The sequence below is a fragment of the Lissotriton vulgaris genome, chromosome 1_1 (genome assembly GCF_964263255.1).
Source record: "Lissotriton vulgaris chromosome 1_1, aLisVul1.2, whole genome shotgun sequence".
NCBI classification, from domain to species: Eukaryota; Metazoa; Chordata; class Amphibia; order Caudata; family Salamandridae; genus Lissotriton; species Lissotriton vulgaris.
The window spans coordinates 457243087-457258479 of NC_141685.1; the positions used below are offsets into that span (position 1 = coordinate 457243087).

The 15393-nt window shown below is 43.5% G+C and overlaps 1 protein-coding gene across 2 annotated transcripts in view; it reads left to right on the plus strand.

Moving 5' to 3' along the window:
- AK4 (adenylate kinase 4) overlaps nt 1–15393 on the plus strand; it is a 276327-nt gene that overhangs the window by 79586 nt on the left and 181348 nt on the right. For both annotated transcript variants that reach the window (XM_086953660.1, XM_086953668.1), the window contains exon 3: nt 5489–5608. In XM_086953660.1, coding sequence (XP_086809786.1) covers nt 5489–5608 — 120 coding nt within the window. The remainder of the gene's footprint in view (nt 1–5488; nt 5609–15393) is intronic.

Sequence of the window (15393 nt, forward strand, 5' to 3'; positions counted from 1 at the left end):
TTACCAAGTTTTTAAACAATAACTAAGTGTGCCTGCAAGTTAGTTACAAATCACCCACGCAGTGGAACACTTACATTCCTGAATCTTGAAGCGTACGGGGCTGTGTGTCCCCGCCCCGTCTTCTCACCATTGGTTAAAACATGACACCTCTCTCCAGTTGTAAACGGGTCAGCCAGCCTGTTTTCAAGTGTCACTCATAGTTGAGCCTATGCGCTGCTTGGATATGTAGCGAGAGCTACTCTGTCCATGCAAAACTCTTCACCCTTTTGAACACACCGTGAAACAAACAAAAACAGGAAAAGAACCAATATTATGTGATTGAAAATACTTTGTCTCTTATTCTTCTTTTGCCAACGCGTGGAATGTTTGGCAGCGTTTCTCTCAGCAGAAGACTACTAAAAACTCAATGTACCAGAATCCCTAGCAGCTACTCCTATTGCATCCCTCCCAGATTTGCTTAGAGTAACTGTTGCTAGAAGAGCACTTCAGAAAGTTTCAATGCTTTTGAAATACCGGGGCTGCTATTGGGTAGCAAACCGCCTCTTATAGAGGCACCACGGATACTTTGCTTTTATGCATCGTTTAAAGAAAGAATCCACCAGCAAAATTGAGGTTGAAGCCAGCAGCCCGGTCAAATACGGGGAACATCCCCTCAGAGGGAGCCTAGGAGAGCATGGCTCATTCTCTCCTATCTCCGGCTGTGATGGCTGACTCATGTTTGAACGATGTGGTGGTGAGGCGGTCAGTGGAATCACTGCAGGTGGTCCCCGGGTTGATGGCAGCTGCCATAGTCGTGGGAGTGGTGCTCCGAGTCATCGTGGGTGCCCTGCTCTGTTTCTTCGTGTTTCTGCCCCGCTTAAACACGTGGCACAGTTACTCCTTAAATTCCTGCTGCCCAGGCAGCCGCAACATTATCAGATAATTGTTGAAAATATAGTGTAGCCATGATAAAGCTGTGTTCATGTCAAAAGACCAATTTATTGAGAAAAAGAGTGCGCCAACAAACGATAAGTAAGGCGACCTGTAACAGGGCCAGTCACCACAACCTAAAAAAATACCCAAAGATGAGACCACCGCCAATGTACTACCAATAAAAATAAAGGAATTTCGAAAAGCACAGGAAGAAACAAATGGAAAGGGGTAGGTGTGGTCCTAACACACCGAGTAGATGCATCAAGCCTCACAAAGCTCCGAATGCGCGCTGCTAGGCTCGACCTAAAAAACAATAGTCCAAAAGCTTGTATGTAAATCTCAAAACTAATTCAATGCAATTTAGTTCAAGAAGAACTCTGATGGATTAGCCTGCACATCAAATAGGCGTAAATAGTAATATCACCACATATAACTCCTATTGGGAAATTCAGGATTTTTTAAAATGTACTAAATAAAATTGAGAAGTATATTTACGTTATCTGTTATTAAAATCTGCTATATCAGAAGACCAGAACCAAGTATAAGAGTACAAATAGCCAGGTGAGAGATGATACGAAACAGGTAGCCACAATAACAAATGCATTGTCAGGCTCCTACTCCATGTTCAATTGGCCTTAAATACTAGCACTACCCACTCTGCCCCAGAAGTGCACCACTAACCCGGAAATGAGGGAGCCCCAAAGTTTGTTGTGTGGTTTTCAATTGCCATTGCCTCATGCTCTGCAATTTCTCTACTCGTCATCAGGTGCCTGTGCCGTGCCAGATCATGACTCTGCTTTGTAATAAGTTGTAGACCCACCTCTAGAACAATATAAATATACTATTGCATCTAAGTAGGTGTAAAATGGCAATTATATAAGTGATAGCATTTAATAGAACCCAAACACCAATAATGCACCCTGAACCTAGCTACAGATAGAAGGCCTGGTAGTGAATGTATGCACTAGGCCAGTAATGGCCTCCTCGAAGGCATAGTAAAGCATTAAGGATTTTGCGATCGCAAACGGTGCAATTCGCAAAAAATTGGCCGTTTGCAATCGCAAAATCTGCTTTTGGAATGCATGAAGGGTGAAGGCCCTCGCAATTTGAGAATTCGCAAATATTTTCAAATTTTAAAATTGCGATTGCATTTAAGGAATCGCATTTTGTGATTCCTTAAGTGCAATGCATGACACTTAAAAAAAATTGCGATTTCGCAATTAGGGGGAGCAAATTACCATGAGGTTGAACCTCATGGTAATTTTGAGGTTGAACCTCATGGTAATTTGCAAAAACTTTGAAAAATGCACTTTTGTGCATTTTTCAAAGTTTCATGTGGTGCACACACATGCCCTTAGGGCATGTGTGTGCACAAAATATGTGCACAGATTGATTTCAGGGGTGCAACAAGGTGTCCTTTGGACACCCCGGCACACTTGAAATCGCATTCTCAATTTGCGATTCGCTAATTGCTAATCGCAAATTGAGAATGTCTTCTCATTCATTCCTATGGGCCTCTAGGCCCATAGGAATGAATGGGGAGGTATACCTTAATTGCGACTCGCAATTTGCGAGTCGCAATTAAGGAATATTAAGAAATCACAATTTTTTTTGCGATTTCTTGATGCATTGCATTCTGCGATTCCTTAATTGTGATTCCTTATTTTTCGCAAATAAGGAATCGCAAAAAGCAATATTGATGCATGTGCCTCCAAATGTAGCAGAAATAATTATACAAAGTCGACCCTTACAAACCTGTAAGTGTCAGAATCGTTAATCACTGAGGGAGCAACTGAAGCTGCCAGAGCAAGGTAGTGTAACAGTAGTTAAATACCTGTTGTATAAAATGTTCTTACTGAGTGAAAACAGTCACTAACTGTCAATAAAATGAGCCAAAACTTTTGCATGTAAATGGAGCATTGTCAATTGTTGTGTGAAGTTTTTAAAGGGAAGCTAATCGTCACTTTCTGCAGGCTTCCATGATTTTGTAGTGCTTAAAACAGAATACGCTAGAGTGAGAAAAACATGGTCGAGAGATGACAAAGCTGCAGGAAAACCAGCATTGTTCATATGCATTACAAATGAATTGGTGAACTAATTATTTTATTTTTTTTAAGCAAAAGGTGTCACAATAAAATCAAAAACATTAAAATCATCATAAATGTCAAATTCTAAAAGTGCATACAATTATGTATTACTGCCATTACTCAATCATTATAACAAATAAAATCCGTATCTATTTCGCTAGATGACAAGCAAGTAACAAAGCACAAATTATCCAAATAAGAGATTAAATAGTTACTGGTATGACCAAAATATTTCAAAACTTAAACTATACTGCTTAGAACTACAAGTCTTATTACCTAGAGTACAACCCATTACAGAAAGGTGCTGCAAAAATAAAACTACCTCACCAGCCCTATTAAAATCGGTCTCAAATTTGGCGGTCAAAATCTACGTGGTCAGATATAAGAAAGGACTGTGTGGTAAATCTCCGGCTGATCAGTCCAATAACACAATGTTAAGGCGTCTGTATAGTCCAGTACATTTAATGTATCGAATATGGGAAACAGACCATTTTGTACGTAGAGTTGTTACCATGGAGCTACCAAATGTAGCTAATATCACATACGTTGAAGAGGCTGAAACAGTCTTGTTTACCTCTGGCACAACTGCAAAATGGCAGCTGCGATTAAATTTAGAGGGAAGACTGGGTAGAAACATGCATTTAGTAGCTGGCTAACTCGGAGTACTGGCATTGTAGATTGAGCACTTTCCCACTTGTAAATGCTTGTTTTTAGAGCTGAGGTGTGTTTATTTTTACGGGCCCTCACTTACGACACTGTGATGAGGAGCTCTAGCCCCAGGGGACGATCTTCTACGGGACCAGGCTGATATTTGTGATGAAAGTTTTGTCATTGTGCAACATTCCGTCCATCATCTTGTGTGTTTTGCTGTTCACCCTATGTGGGAAGGGTATGCCCAGACGTGGGTCCCGTGCTCACTAGGCCACTGGAGTCAAGCTATCCTGGCTGAAGACGGCTGATAACCAGAAACCGGTCCTAGGATGCTTGATTCCGGTTCAGGGAAGACATGGCTTGGCAGTTCGGGCTGGACTGTTCCCATGAGACACAGGGTCAAGACTGATTTGCATATGGCCATGTCTGAACTGGGGTGGCTTGGTGAGCAAAATAACGATGGATTAAACCCAGATCTGTGACTGGGGGTGAATGTTTTGCCATTGTGCAACATTCCGGCCATCATCTTGTGTGTTTTGATATTTGTAAGCATCAGACTTTGCTCCAGTCATAGAGATACATTTGTTTACTGATTATTAACCTGTAGAATCTGTGTCCAGAATTCTTCTCTGCCCCTCACCCCTGTGCATCCTGTTTTCCCCAACCTGAATATTCAATCCTCTCCTGTTATGTTATGTTATGTTAAATTGCGTTTGTATAGCGCTCGGCTACTCTAAAAGAGTGTCCCGGCGCTTTCCACAGGCAGCTCAGTGCACCATTGCTCTGTTGCTAGGTTCACATGCAATCAGAAGTACAAGTAAGCATTAACAATAAAACAAGATAATATTTATACATATATTTTTTTGTGCATGAATTGCATGCTTCAGAACGATACTGGAAGTGCTCTTATATAAGAATTCCCTGTCCCTGTAGGAGTGTACTTTGAGGGGATCAGTAGTTGAAGAAGTGTTATGCACTGCCGGTCAACCAAAAACACCAGAACTCAGTGGTGACTTGAATATATTTCTAATGAAGGTGGTATGTCCCATGTTATCAGAGCACCATATAATGGTCATTGAAGGTCGCCATGTTGGATGGGTGGTTATGAATTTTGTACTAAGAATTGAACTTTCAAAGTTTATTATCTGTCCCATATGTGGCTTAGTTGTTCTCTTTATGTTGTATTGTGTCAGTTTGTATCATCTATGGACATCACATGATACAACACATAGACTACTCCTTGCCTTTTGCTCATTGTGTGTATTGTGTACAGGAGATGTGTTACATTGTGAAAGGGAGCTCTGCTATATTCATCATTAACGAGGGCTAGCATCCTTGTTATGTTCACTTTTAGAACTCATGAGCTGCATGTTCCTAGTTGGAGTGTTTACTTTCAACACAGGCTTCAGGCATCTTGTGGTGCCTGGCCTAAGGCTGTCTGACCCTTGTTCCTGGAAATAAACATTGCTTCAAATCATTTACAAGGCGTCTGCTTGATTTGTTGCCACAACACACTAGTCCTTCAGGTCTGTGTGGGGATTATTTGTGACGTGCAAAACTCTGAGATGTATTTTGTATATTAATAGTGACACTGCTATCTAGAACCCACTGCCATGTAAACGTTTTAACTGAGCATTATTATTAGCATCCAGGAGAAGTGCCATGCACGTTGGTGCCAATGCGAGCATAAACTCATACGGGCATTAATTAGACATAGTGGCTGCTAATAGAAAATTATTATTTGGGGTGAATCCAATATGTCACAGTATCATTCGTTGTGATTTGTAGCTTAGTGTGCTATGGTGTTGTCGTGCTAAATTTCCATCTTTGTGTTACAGAGGCGGGTGTCTTGGCGACACAGTACATTAAGGAAGGCCAGGCTGTGCCAGACCATTTGATCACACGTGTGATGCTGTCGGAGCTGGAAAAAATACCAAGTCAGCCCTGGCTCCTGGATGGTAAGTCAACAAAAACCGTTGTTCAGTCTGCACTGGGGTCTTTGTGTTTTGTAAAGTGCAACAGAAAAGCATTGTAAAAGGAAAGGTTTTGCACAACCAGTCACCAGCCTCTTTTGCAGTGTGTGACTTTGATTTAGTGTGGCTTCTCTGCTTGACTCGATCAATCGGACTAGAACTTTTTTTGTGTCTGAGCAGAACAATAACTTCAAACGTTTCCAGTCCTGAATCTATTTCCCTTTGCTTACATTTTTGTATTTTATGGTTTAAGCAGGAAAAATACACAACTTCTCAGTGAATTTAAAAGACAGACCGACTTGAGCTCTTGCTCGTTGACCACAGAAGTATACCTGCTCTCAGTAAGTGACAGGCACCTCAATTCAAGATCGAGCTCTAATGCAGGTCACAACACAGCATGCATCCTGCCTATTTTAAGCTTAGAAAGAAAGCGAATGTTATTCAATAAACATTCCAAGGGAAAAAACATCAAATTTGTGTCATGAAAAATAAGAGCGCCCAACTCCAATCGGAGGCAGTTCTGCCTGTATCTGTGATCAGTAACTTTTCCTCTGAAATTGGCTCCGTTTTATAACCTGCATTGTCAGGGACTCGACTTCAGAATGTAGCTGACTTCTGGTGCAACCGAAAGCTTCCGCCTTCACTCCCAGGAGAGATGGTGGGATGAGCAGCTGGTTATCACTATACATGTCCCAGGTGCATCAAAAAAAGAACCACAACTGAGCAATAAGGACCAACATCTTCCAACAGCCTTATTTAAATGTTGGTTTTTTTTTTGCAGGCCGCGTTCTCTCTTCCTTGATTATAGCTAAGCCATATACCTATTAAACATCTACATGAAGGGTTACACCCATAGCAGCGAGTAACAAGGAGTATGTACAAGCAGGGTGGCAGCTGGGGAGACGGTTTCATTGATTAATTAATGCATTTAGTGATTTTGAAGGATTCTAAAGTGAGACAGGCTCTTTATCTCTCAGCCTCTGAACACTCTAAAAACACTGTGGAATTCTAAACTGTCCTATGGTTTAGGGGGTTTTCAAGGAAACTGGCAGCCAGATGTACGACCATTCGATTTTGCAGGTTTTGTATTAATTTTTTTGTGGCTCGCAAAATGGAATGTACTAATGTGTCTCAGACACATTAACGATTCCCAATGGAGGTCGCAAATAACCTGCTCCATCAATGTTCATGAGGCTGGTCGCAATTTGCTACCCATTGGGAATGAGCAATAACACCGGGATGGTGACCTTCTGGGGATCGCGGACAACCATATTTGTGTTTGCATTTTAAATAAAGCAACTTTGTTTTTTTTCAAATACAGCCCATTTTCCCTAAAGAAAAACAAGATGTAATCACAAAGAAAAAAAATTAAAGTTGTCTTTTTTTTTGCTTTTTTTAAGTGCAGGCAGTGTTCTGTGGGACCATTGCCTGCTCTTAAAAAATATTTTTGCTTCCAAACACAAACGGAAGGGGTCCTCTGGGGACCATTTAATGTTTGTGACTGGTTTACCACCAATTTGAAAATGGTGGTAACTGCGATTGTTTTGAGACCGCATTTCAAGTCTCAAACCAATCATACAGCCCCCGGCAACTCGTTATTCAATTTCAATTCAAGCTTTATTCGGCAATTTGCCATCAAGCCAACAAGTAAAAATACATTATACATTAAACAAAGTTACATCAATTAGAAGAATAAAGTGCAAGTTGTTGTGCAATCCTCATGTAAAGTCCTAGTTATTTACAATTCACAATAGTTTGTTTACAATTCATAAAAGGGACATATACATTTTACATACAAGGGAGTTTACAGACCTCTAATTAAAAACACTTATTAAAATTTTTTTAAATAATTTAAAAGCCAGAGTTAAAAACTTTGTATCTATGTTTTAAAACCATGCTTTTTCCTTATCAAGCAGATACTAAAAAGAAATCGACTGACTCCAAAGGTTATCAGTCTAGTGGACAAGGATCTGAGTAATCTTTCTGCCTCTTTGTATGAGCGTGTACCCAAATTTTTACAAAGGGGTTTGATCCATTTTGTACGTTGAGCATTGTATAATGGACAAAAGAAGAGGATGTGTGCCTCATCTTCCCTTTGCTTCAGGTCACACAGTTTACAAAGTGTATCATCTCTGTTAGGGTTAGGATTCCCCCACCGGCACGTATTGGCATTTATTTGGAGGACCCCGTACCTGTATTGGAGATACATGGTTTTAGCCAGGGGTGGTTCCACCTCGTCCATAAATTGCTCAAATATGGGGATGTCCTTGAATTGCAGAAACTCAATTGATAATGAACCTGTAACACGATTATGTATGTTAGAATTCATATAATACCAAAAGGCGGATTTTACCTGATCTTTACAATTAGGTTGCATGGATGTTGGGTTTTTCCAAAAGTGTGAAAGGCCCAATTTAGTGAACCATGCAGATATGTGTCTCAGCCACTGAATTGAATTGTAAGTATCCAATTCCATAATTTCCAGCAGACCCGCTCTATAGTCTGCGAGTTCCGGGGTTGTCCAGATTCTTACCCAGTAAATCAGTGGCCTCAACCAGCATAGATAGTCTGTGCGTTTAAAGTTTATGTCTAGGAAAACAGGTGCTAAAGGTGTTCGTGTTGGTAGCTTTAGCAACCTCCTGCAGAACATATTCTCCACAGTATGGAATGTTTGTTTAACATACGGCCCCCAAATCTCGGCTCCATATAGAGCCGCAGATTGTCCTTTAGCTTTGAACACTTCAATCGCGGGTGATATAGCTTTTGAAGTACTCCTTCCATGGATTTTCAGAATGGGGAAGGAGTTCTGTTTTAATATCAATCTACTTTTTTCTAGCTGATTTGTCCAAGACATTTTGCTATCAAACCTAATACCCAGGTAATCAAATGATTCCACATATTCAAGTTTAGTATTGTTTAAGGCCAGATTTTTCTTAAAGGATTTTGGAGGGTTAATGGCCATGTATTTGGTTTTACTTGAATTGATTTCTAACCCCTTCTTTTCACAATAACTGTAAAATTGATTTACCAAATTTTGTAAACCTTTTGGAGTTTGAGATATTAAAATCGTGTCGTCTGCAAAGAGCAGCGCTGTAACAGCCTCATTACATAATTTAGGGGAGTCGTGGTTACACTGTGCCAAAAATGGGGGGATATCATTTACAAATAAAGAAAAAAGAGTCGGGGCCAACACGCACCCTTGTCGCACCCCCCGTTTGACTGGGATAGCTTGAGTGAGTTCGCCATTTCTTCCCCATCTTATTTTTGCAAAATTGTCTGTGTGGAGTTTTATGAGGTTAGACAATAATTCTTCAGGGACACCCATTTGCCCTAAAGTATTCCATAACAGTGAGCGGGGGACCAGATCGAACGCTGAGCGTAGATCCATGAACGCAACATATATGCTGCATTTTTTAATCTGGACATACTTCCAACAGATGCACATGAACCTATGTACCTGATCTACAGTACTTGTCCTAATTCTAAAACCTGCTTGGTATTTAGAGAGGATTTTAGTATCCTCAATCCAGTCTAAAAGACGATTTAAGATGTGTCTGGCAAAGATTTTTTGTAAAATATCTATTAGACTTATAGGTCTGTAATTGCCGGGGTTGTAGCGATCTCCCTTTTTGTATATGGTTACTATTTCCGCCCCCTTCCATGATTCGGGGATCGGAGTGCCTAGCAAAATAGAATTGCACAAAAAGTTTATGTAAGGGCACCAAACTTCTATATTATGAGTAAATAGATCGCCCGGTAGTTTATCCGGACCCGGCGCCTTACCTGCCTTAACTGCCTTAATAGCACACAATGTTTCCTCTGTGGTAAATTTTTCCGGCTTAAAGTGAAAAGGACTGGATCCAGAGCAAGGATCTTCAGAGGATACCTCAGATGCATCATATAATTTTGCAAAATGGTCGTACCAAATTTTTCCATCCAAGAAGAAGTCTCTATTGGAGCTCCCTGTTTTATTATTTTTGGATATTAGACTCCAAAAGGTGCATTGATCATGCGACCTGGCAGCATTTAAGAGGTCATCCCAAATTGAATCGTCCCACTCTTTTTTCGCTCTCAAGAGAAGGTTCTTATATTCAGTTCTACACTCTTTAACCTTCTTTTGATCTTTAGATTTTACGGCCTTAATGAGATTATCTTTGGCCAGGCGACACTGGTTGTTATACCATGGTGTCTCCAGTTCCAATTGCCGTTTAATTTTACTATCCCTGTTGTTACATGGTTTGCTCAAGAGGGGGATTAACTCTTCTATTAATTGATAGTGCATAATGAGCACTTCGTGGGATCCCATAACCAACTTATTATATGAGGAAATAGTGTTTGAAAAAATATTGTAAATACCTATGAGTGTGTCCTCTTTTGCCAAGATGTGCGGCCACTTTATTGCTCTCCTATTGTTAGAAACTTCAACCTCACCCACGTCATTATTCGGTTCCATACCACTATCTAATGGGTGGAATAGTGCCGGGAGTAGCCCTAACTCAAGGGGGAAGTGATCGCTTTCTGGTCTATTCACAACAGAAAAAGACAACAACAGGTACCATAGGTTAATAGTAATCAATACATAATCAATAAGTGACTTTGCAATCCCTTTGTTGTAAGTGAAGTTAGATGGCCTATCCGGGTCCAATCTACCATTACATGCTCTTAAGTTGTGAGATATCGTCAGCTCATATATCTGCATAGCTGCCACCGAGCTTTTAACTGCTTTTACACTATCTAGCCGGGGAATATTGTTGGCCCTATCCTCATTTTCAAGGATATTTTCTAACCCCATGACGGGCTCAAACTGACAGTTGAAGTCCCCGCCTATAATTATATTAGGGTCCTGCTCCAGGGTATTCAAAAACGTGTTTAACTGTTCCACAACCAGTGATTCCTTATTTCGAGGATTGGGTCTGTTATAAATGTTTAACAAGTAAATGTCCCCAATATCCTTCGTGGTGATCTTTACCCCAAGCAAATCTTTAGAATCAATATTACAAGGTGATACAATGGCATCCAAACATACTTTTATCCAAATTATCAGGCCCCCTGATGGTCTGCCTCTCACAGAAGCAGTGGCCCCACAATGGTACGCTTTGTATCCAAGTCTATGCACCATATTAATTGCCCATGATTCTTGTAGGAGAATAATGTCATACTCTTCCAAAAATGAACTCCAATTCCTATCGCATAGGTTCCTGGATACCCCTGCTATATTCCATGACAAGATTTTTAAATCACGGTTAGATTGACATGACACTAGGATGCTGGGGCAATTATTACCTGTACCCAGGATAGAGGATATTGCCCCTACATTAGAATCATCAGAGGTCTCATGGGAAAATGTCAAGTCCTGCGAGTCGTTAGGTGCCACTATTGACCTAACTAGATCTGGTACATGGCCACTGTTCGGTATAGCCTCTCCTTGATGGTCTTTGGAGGGGCTAGGGGACAGAGCTATGACCGGACTCGTTTCCATGTTATCCGCTGGGGGGAGCATTGTTCCAGAATGTACAATTGGTTTTAAACAGGGGTTCTCTTTGGTACTATACAGGGAGGATGGAATTTCATATGTACCACTTTTTCCTTCTTGTCAGTAACCCCACCATGACCAATTTTTATCCCCTTCCATGGAACCTGGAAACATTCTTCCTACTGGAGTTGGAGGGTCAAAAAAAGAGTATTTGTTATTCATCGGGCCTAACCGAGATTGATCTCTGTTATCTTGGGGCCGCTGCATGGGGTAAAAGTAGCTGAGGTCGTAAGTGCCAATTCCTAGATAACCACCTCGTTGGTTCTGGCTATACACAAGTTGAGCCACCGAGGGGTCCTTAAAATTGACTAGAATACAATCACCTGCTATGTCTTTCTGCCTTGTTCCCAACCAGCTAATTCTTCGGACTTGGATAACCTGACAATTGACAGAGTATGGCAAGGGTCTATTTTCTTTGAGCCAGAACAGTGTCTTATTTTTCAGCTCATCGTATGACTCCCTTTTGTTGGGTTTCAGGGGAGGGACCCCGGTGAGCACAACTACGTATGGTTGGCATCCCGGAGGGAGGTGTGCATTGGGGGTCTTTTTCATTGCTGGTTTGTCTCCGTCAGTGTCAGTTACTTTGGCATTATTGTCCGAGCCACAGTTAGTAGAACAGGTAGTAGTTTTAGGCCCGACATCCGACTTGGGTGGAGCCGGGGCTTGAGGTGTGGTGGTTGTGTTAGCCAAGTTTACTTTCCGAGGTGCAGGTTTCGGCGGGACAGTCAACTGAGTACCACCTTTATTTGAGTGTGCCTTGACAGGTTCCGATTGACCTTTCCTTGAATCATTAGTGGGTCTATTCGGCTGGGTCCCACTGTCACTCCTAGATTGTCGGGCATGTTGTGTTTGTTTGGAAGCTGTCGGGCTGGATTCCACCCTTATAGACTCTCCGCCAATCTTGGAGTGTAATTTTACCAAGGATTTTAGGGCGAAAAAGTTATCTAGGGAGGTTTGTTCAAATTTATCCAGACGTTCTGTTAGCCCTTTTAATTTTTCGAGGACTGGCGAAAGCAGGGTTGACATGAGTTCTTGCATCTGATCAATCAACCGGTTTTTGGCAGGTGAGTTCTTAAGACAGTCCAAAATCTGCTTTTGGCCAGGTGTGGCGTTATGGTCCACCCCCGCTTGTGAAGTATTTACTTCTGGCCTCGTGGTTATTTTTTCTAGCTCTGCAAGTTTACAAGAGGTGCCTCCATTTGCGTAGTTCCTGCGGATTCTTTTAAGTGTTTTAAGTCTGTAGGCTTTTCTCGGAGAAACCACTCTCTTCCTTTTGACAGCTGGTCGACTATTTTTTGGCGACGGTGTTATGGAAGCTGGCACTGAAGGTGAATCGTGCACCAAAATTACAGGTAATGTGGGTGGATCAAGTGGTTTGTTGATCAAACAATTGTTTGTACCAGTGCCTACTTGGGTGCTGCCTGTGGGTGCAAGGTCCGAAATAATGTCAAAAGCGCCATTATCATGACTTGGATCAAAAACACAAGGTTGTAAAAGACCAGTTGGAGCAGATAATAATGGTTCAACAGGAGTGGTGTTAACCGGAGATGTAGCATTGACTAGTGGTCCTAGTGAGGAACGTTTATGAGCCAGGTATTCCCTTGACAATCTGCGTTCTGCCAGGATAATTTCCTTTTCTACTACTGACACAGCACGGGTAATGAAATTATCCATTGTACATAGGGTCGGGTTTCCCCCTCGTCTGGAGCTTCTACCTGAACGGGTGGTCATTGGTGAAAATGAAGACATGCGGGATTACAGTAAACTTTTATAACGTCCGCTGGCAACAATTGGCAAGTTTACCTTAGTTGTTGGGGAGGTGGCCCGACCCGGCCCCAGCTGGCCCCGGACGGCCCGCCCTTTGCCCGGGCTTCGCCCGGCGTCCCGCTTGCGTCCCGCAAGACGGTCTCTCCTCTGATCTTGTAGAGTGGCGGTGGGGGCGGGGCACGCAGGGGGGCGCTGACCGATGACTCGTGGTCTTGCAGGGACTCCTGGGAAAGCGAGTCCCTGCAGCGCTTACCCCTGAAGCCTCCTCTGTTACAGCTCTCCCTCGGCAGCCAGGCAGGTTGGGTTCTACGTTGGTGGGTCCTCCCACAAGCGAAGCGGCTCCCGCGCAGCGGGAGCGGCGAGCAGTCCACAGGGGTCACAGGCGTCACAGGCGGTCAGGCGAGATCCCGCGTCTCAGGAAGCGCCGGATATTAGGGTCACAAACACGCTGGTTCCTGCTTCTCTTTTGGCTGTTTGCCGGTGGGGCGGGGCACGCAGGGGGGCGCTGACCGATGACTCGTGGTCTTGCAGGGACTCCTGGGAAAGCGAGTCCCTGCAGCGCTTACCCCTGAAGCCTCCTCTGTTACAGCTCTCCCTCGGCAGCCAGGCAGGTTGGGTTCTACGTTGGTGGGTCCTCCCACAAGCGAAGCGGCTCCCGCGCAGCGGGAGCGGCGAGCAGTCCACAGGGGTCACAGGCGTCACAGGCGGTCAGGCGAGATCCCGCGTCTCAGGAAGCGCCGGATATTAGGGTCACAAACACGCTGGTTCCTGCTTCTCTTTTGGCTGTTTGCCGGTGGGGCGGGGCACGCAGGGGGGCGCTGACCGATGACTCGTGGTCTTGCAGGGACTCCTGGGAAAGCGAGTCCCTGCAGCGCTTACCCCTGAAGCCTCCTCTGTTACAGCTCTCCCTCGGCAGCCAGGCAGGTTGGGTTCTACGTTGGTGGGTCCTCCCACAAGCGAAGCGGCTCCCGCGCAGCGGGAGCGGCGAGCAGTCCACAGGGGTCACAGGCGTCACAGGCGGTCAGGCGAGATCCCGCGTCTCAGGAAGCGCCGGATATTAGGGTCACAAACACGCTGGTTCCTGCTTCTCTTTTGGCTGTTTGCCGGTGGGGCGGGGCACGCAGGGGGGCGCTGACCGATGACTCGTGGTCTTGCAGGGACTCCTGGGAAAGCGAGTCCCTGCAGCGCTTACCCCTGAAGCCTCCTCTGTTACAGCTCTCCCTCGGCAGCCAGGCAGGTTGGGTTCTACGTTGGTGGGTCCTCCCACAAGCGAAGCGGCTCCCGCGCAGCGGGAGCGGCGAGCAGTCCACAGGGGTCACAGGCGTCACAGGCGGTCAGGCGAGATCCCGCGTCTCAGGAAGCGCCGGATATTAGGGTCACTGTTCTGTGGGACCATTGCCTGCTCTTAAAAAATATTTTTGCTTCCAAACACAAACGGAAGGGGTCCTCTGGGGACCATTTAATGTTTGTGACTGGTTTACCACCAATTTGAAAATGGTGGTAACTGCGATTGTTTTGAGACCGCATTTCAAGTCTCAAACCAATCATACAGCCCCCGGCAACTCGTTATTCAGAAAGGACTCTTCCTAATAGCGACTCGCAAACCCTATTTTGTGAGCCGGTAATAGGTTGTCCTCTCACAAAATAGGATTTGTAAATGCTACAACCCTTTATAGCGGTCGCAAATGGCCCGTTTTTACCTTTGCAACAGCTTAAACGGTTGTACATCTGGCCCTAAGTGATGTAAATCTGTATGTCTTTTGACAGGAACAAGAAGGAAATACAATTATTTCCTGAAAAGTTTTGCGATACACCCAAGAAAAAAGAATATGTAAATTTAAATTGCTAGCTGCTAAAATGTAAACCAAGACCTGATTAGTTTTGTCTTTATGCCCTGTATGTAATTGAGATAGAAGCGTTCATCTTCGTATACTGCAGTAGTCAGGTGGGACCATATGACACTGGGTGGGGTGAGTGAGTTAGCAGGAGAGATATATGTAGTTATCGCTAAAAGGATCTTATTGCCAACTGAAGAAGGAAGAAAATAGAATGTGTTAACTTTGTATCACAGATTGTTAGTCTTTGTATGCTGTGACCCATTTCTCCATTAAGGTGTTTCAGTGCCTTTTCTAAGTGATTTCTCGAACTAAGCAGTCATATAGCCAGAGGTGCTCAGTTCAATGGCTGCACTTGGCATCCAGCCCATAAACACCCCCTGGAAATGAACTGAAACTATGTGCAATGATCTCCAAGTTGCACAGTCTGCTTTTTGGCAAGGCCCTGCAGTTAAGACCCCTCCCCAAAACCCAAATAAGCAAAGCTTTCAGTCATACCCAGTGAGCTCTGCATATATAGCACATACACTTAAACCCAGCATTTAACACCCCTCCATCCACAGGTCATTGTTCTTCTATTTTGACTATGCCCTGAACCTTGCTGTGATTGCATTACTCCTCATAACTGCCATATT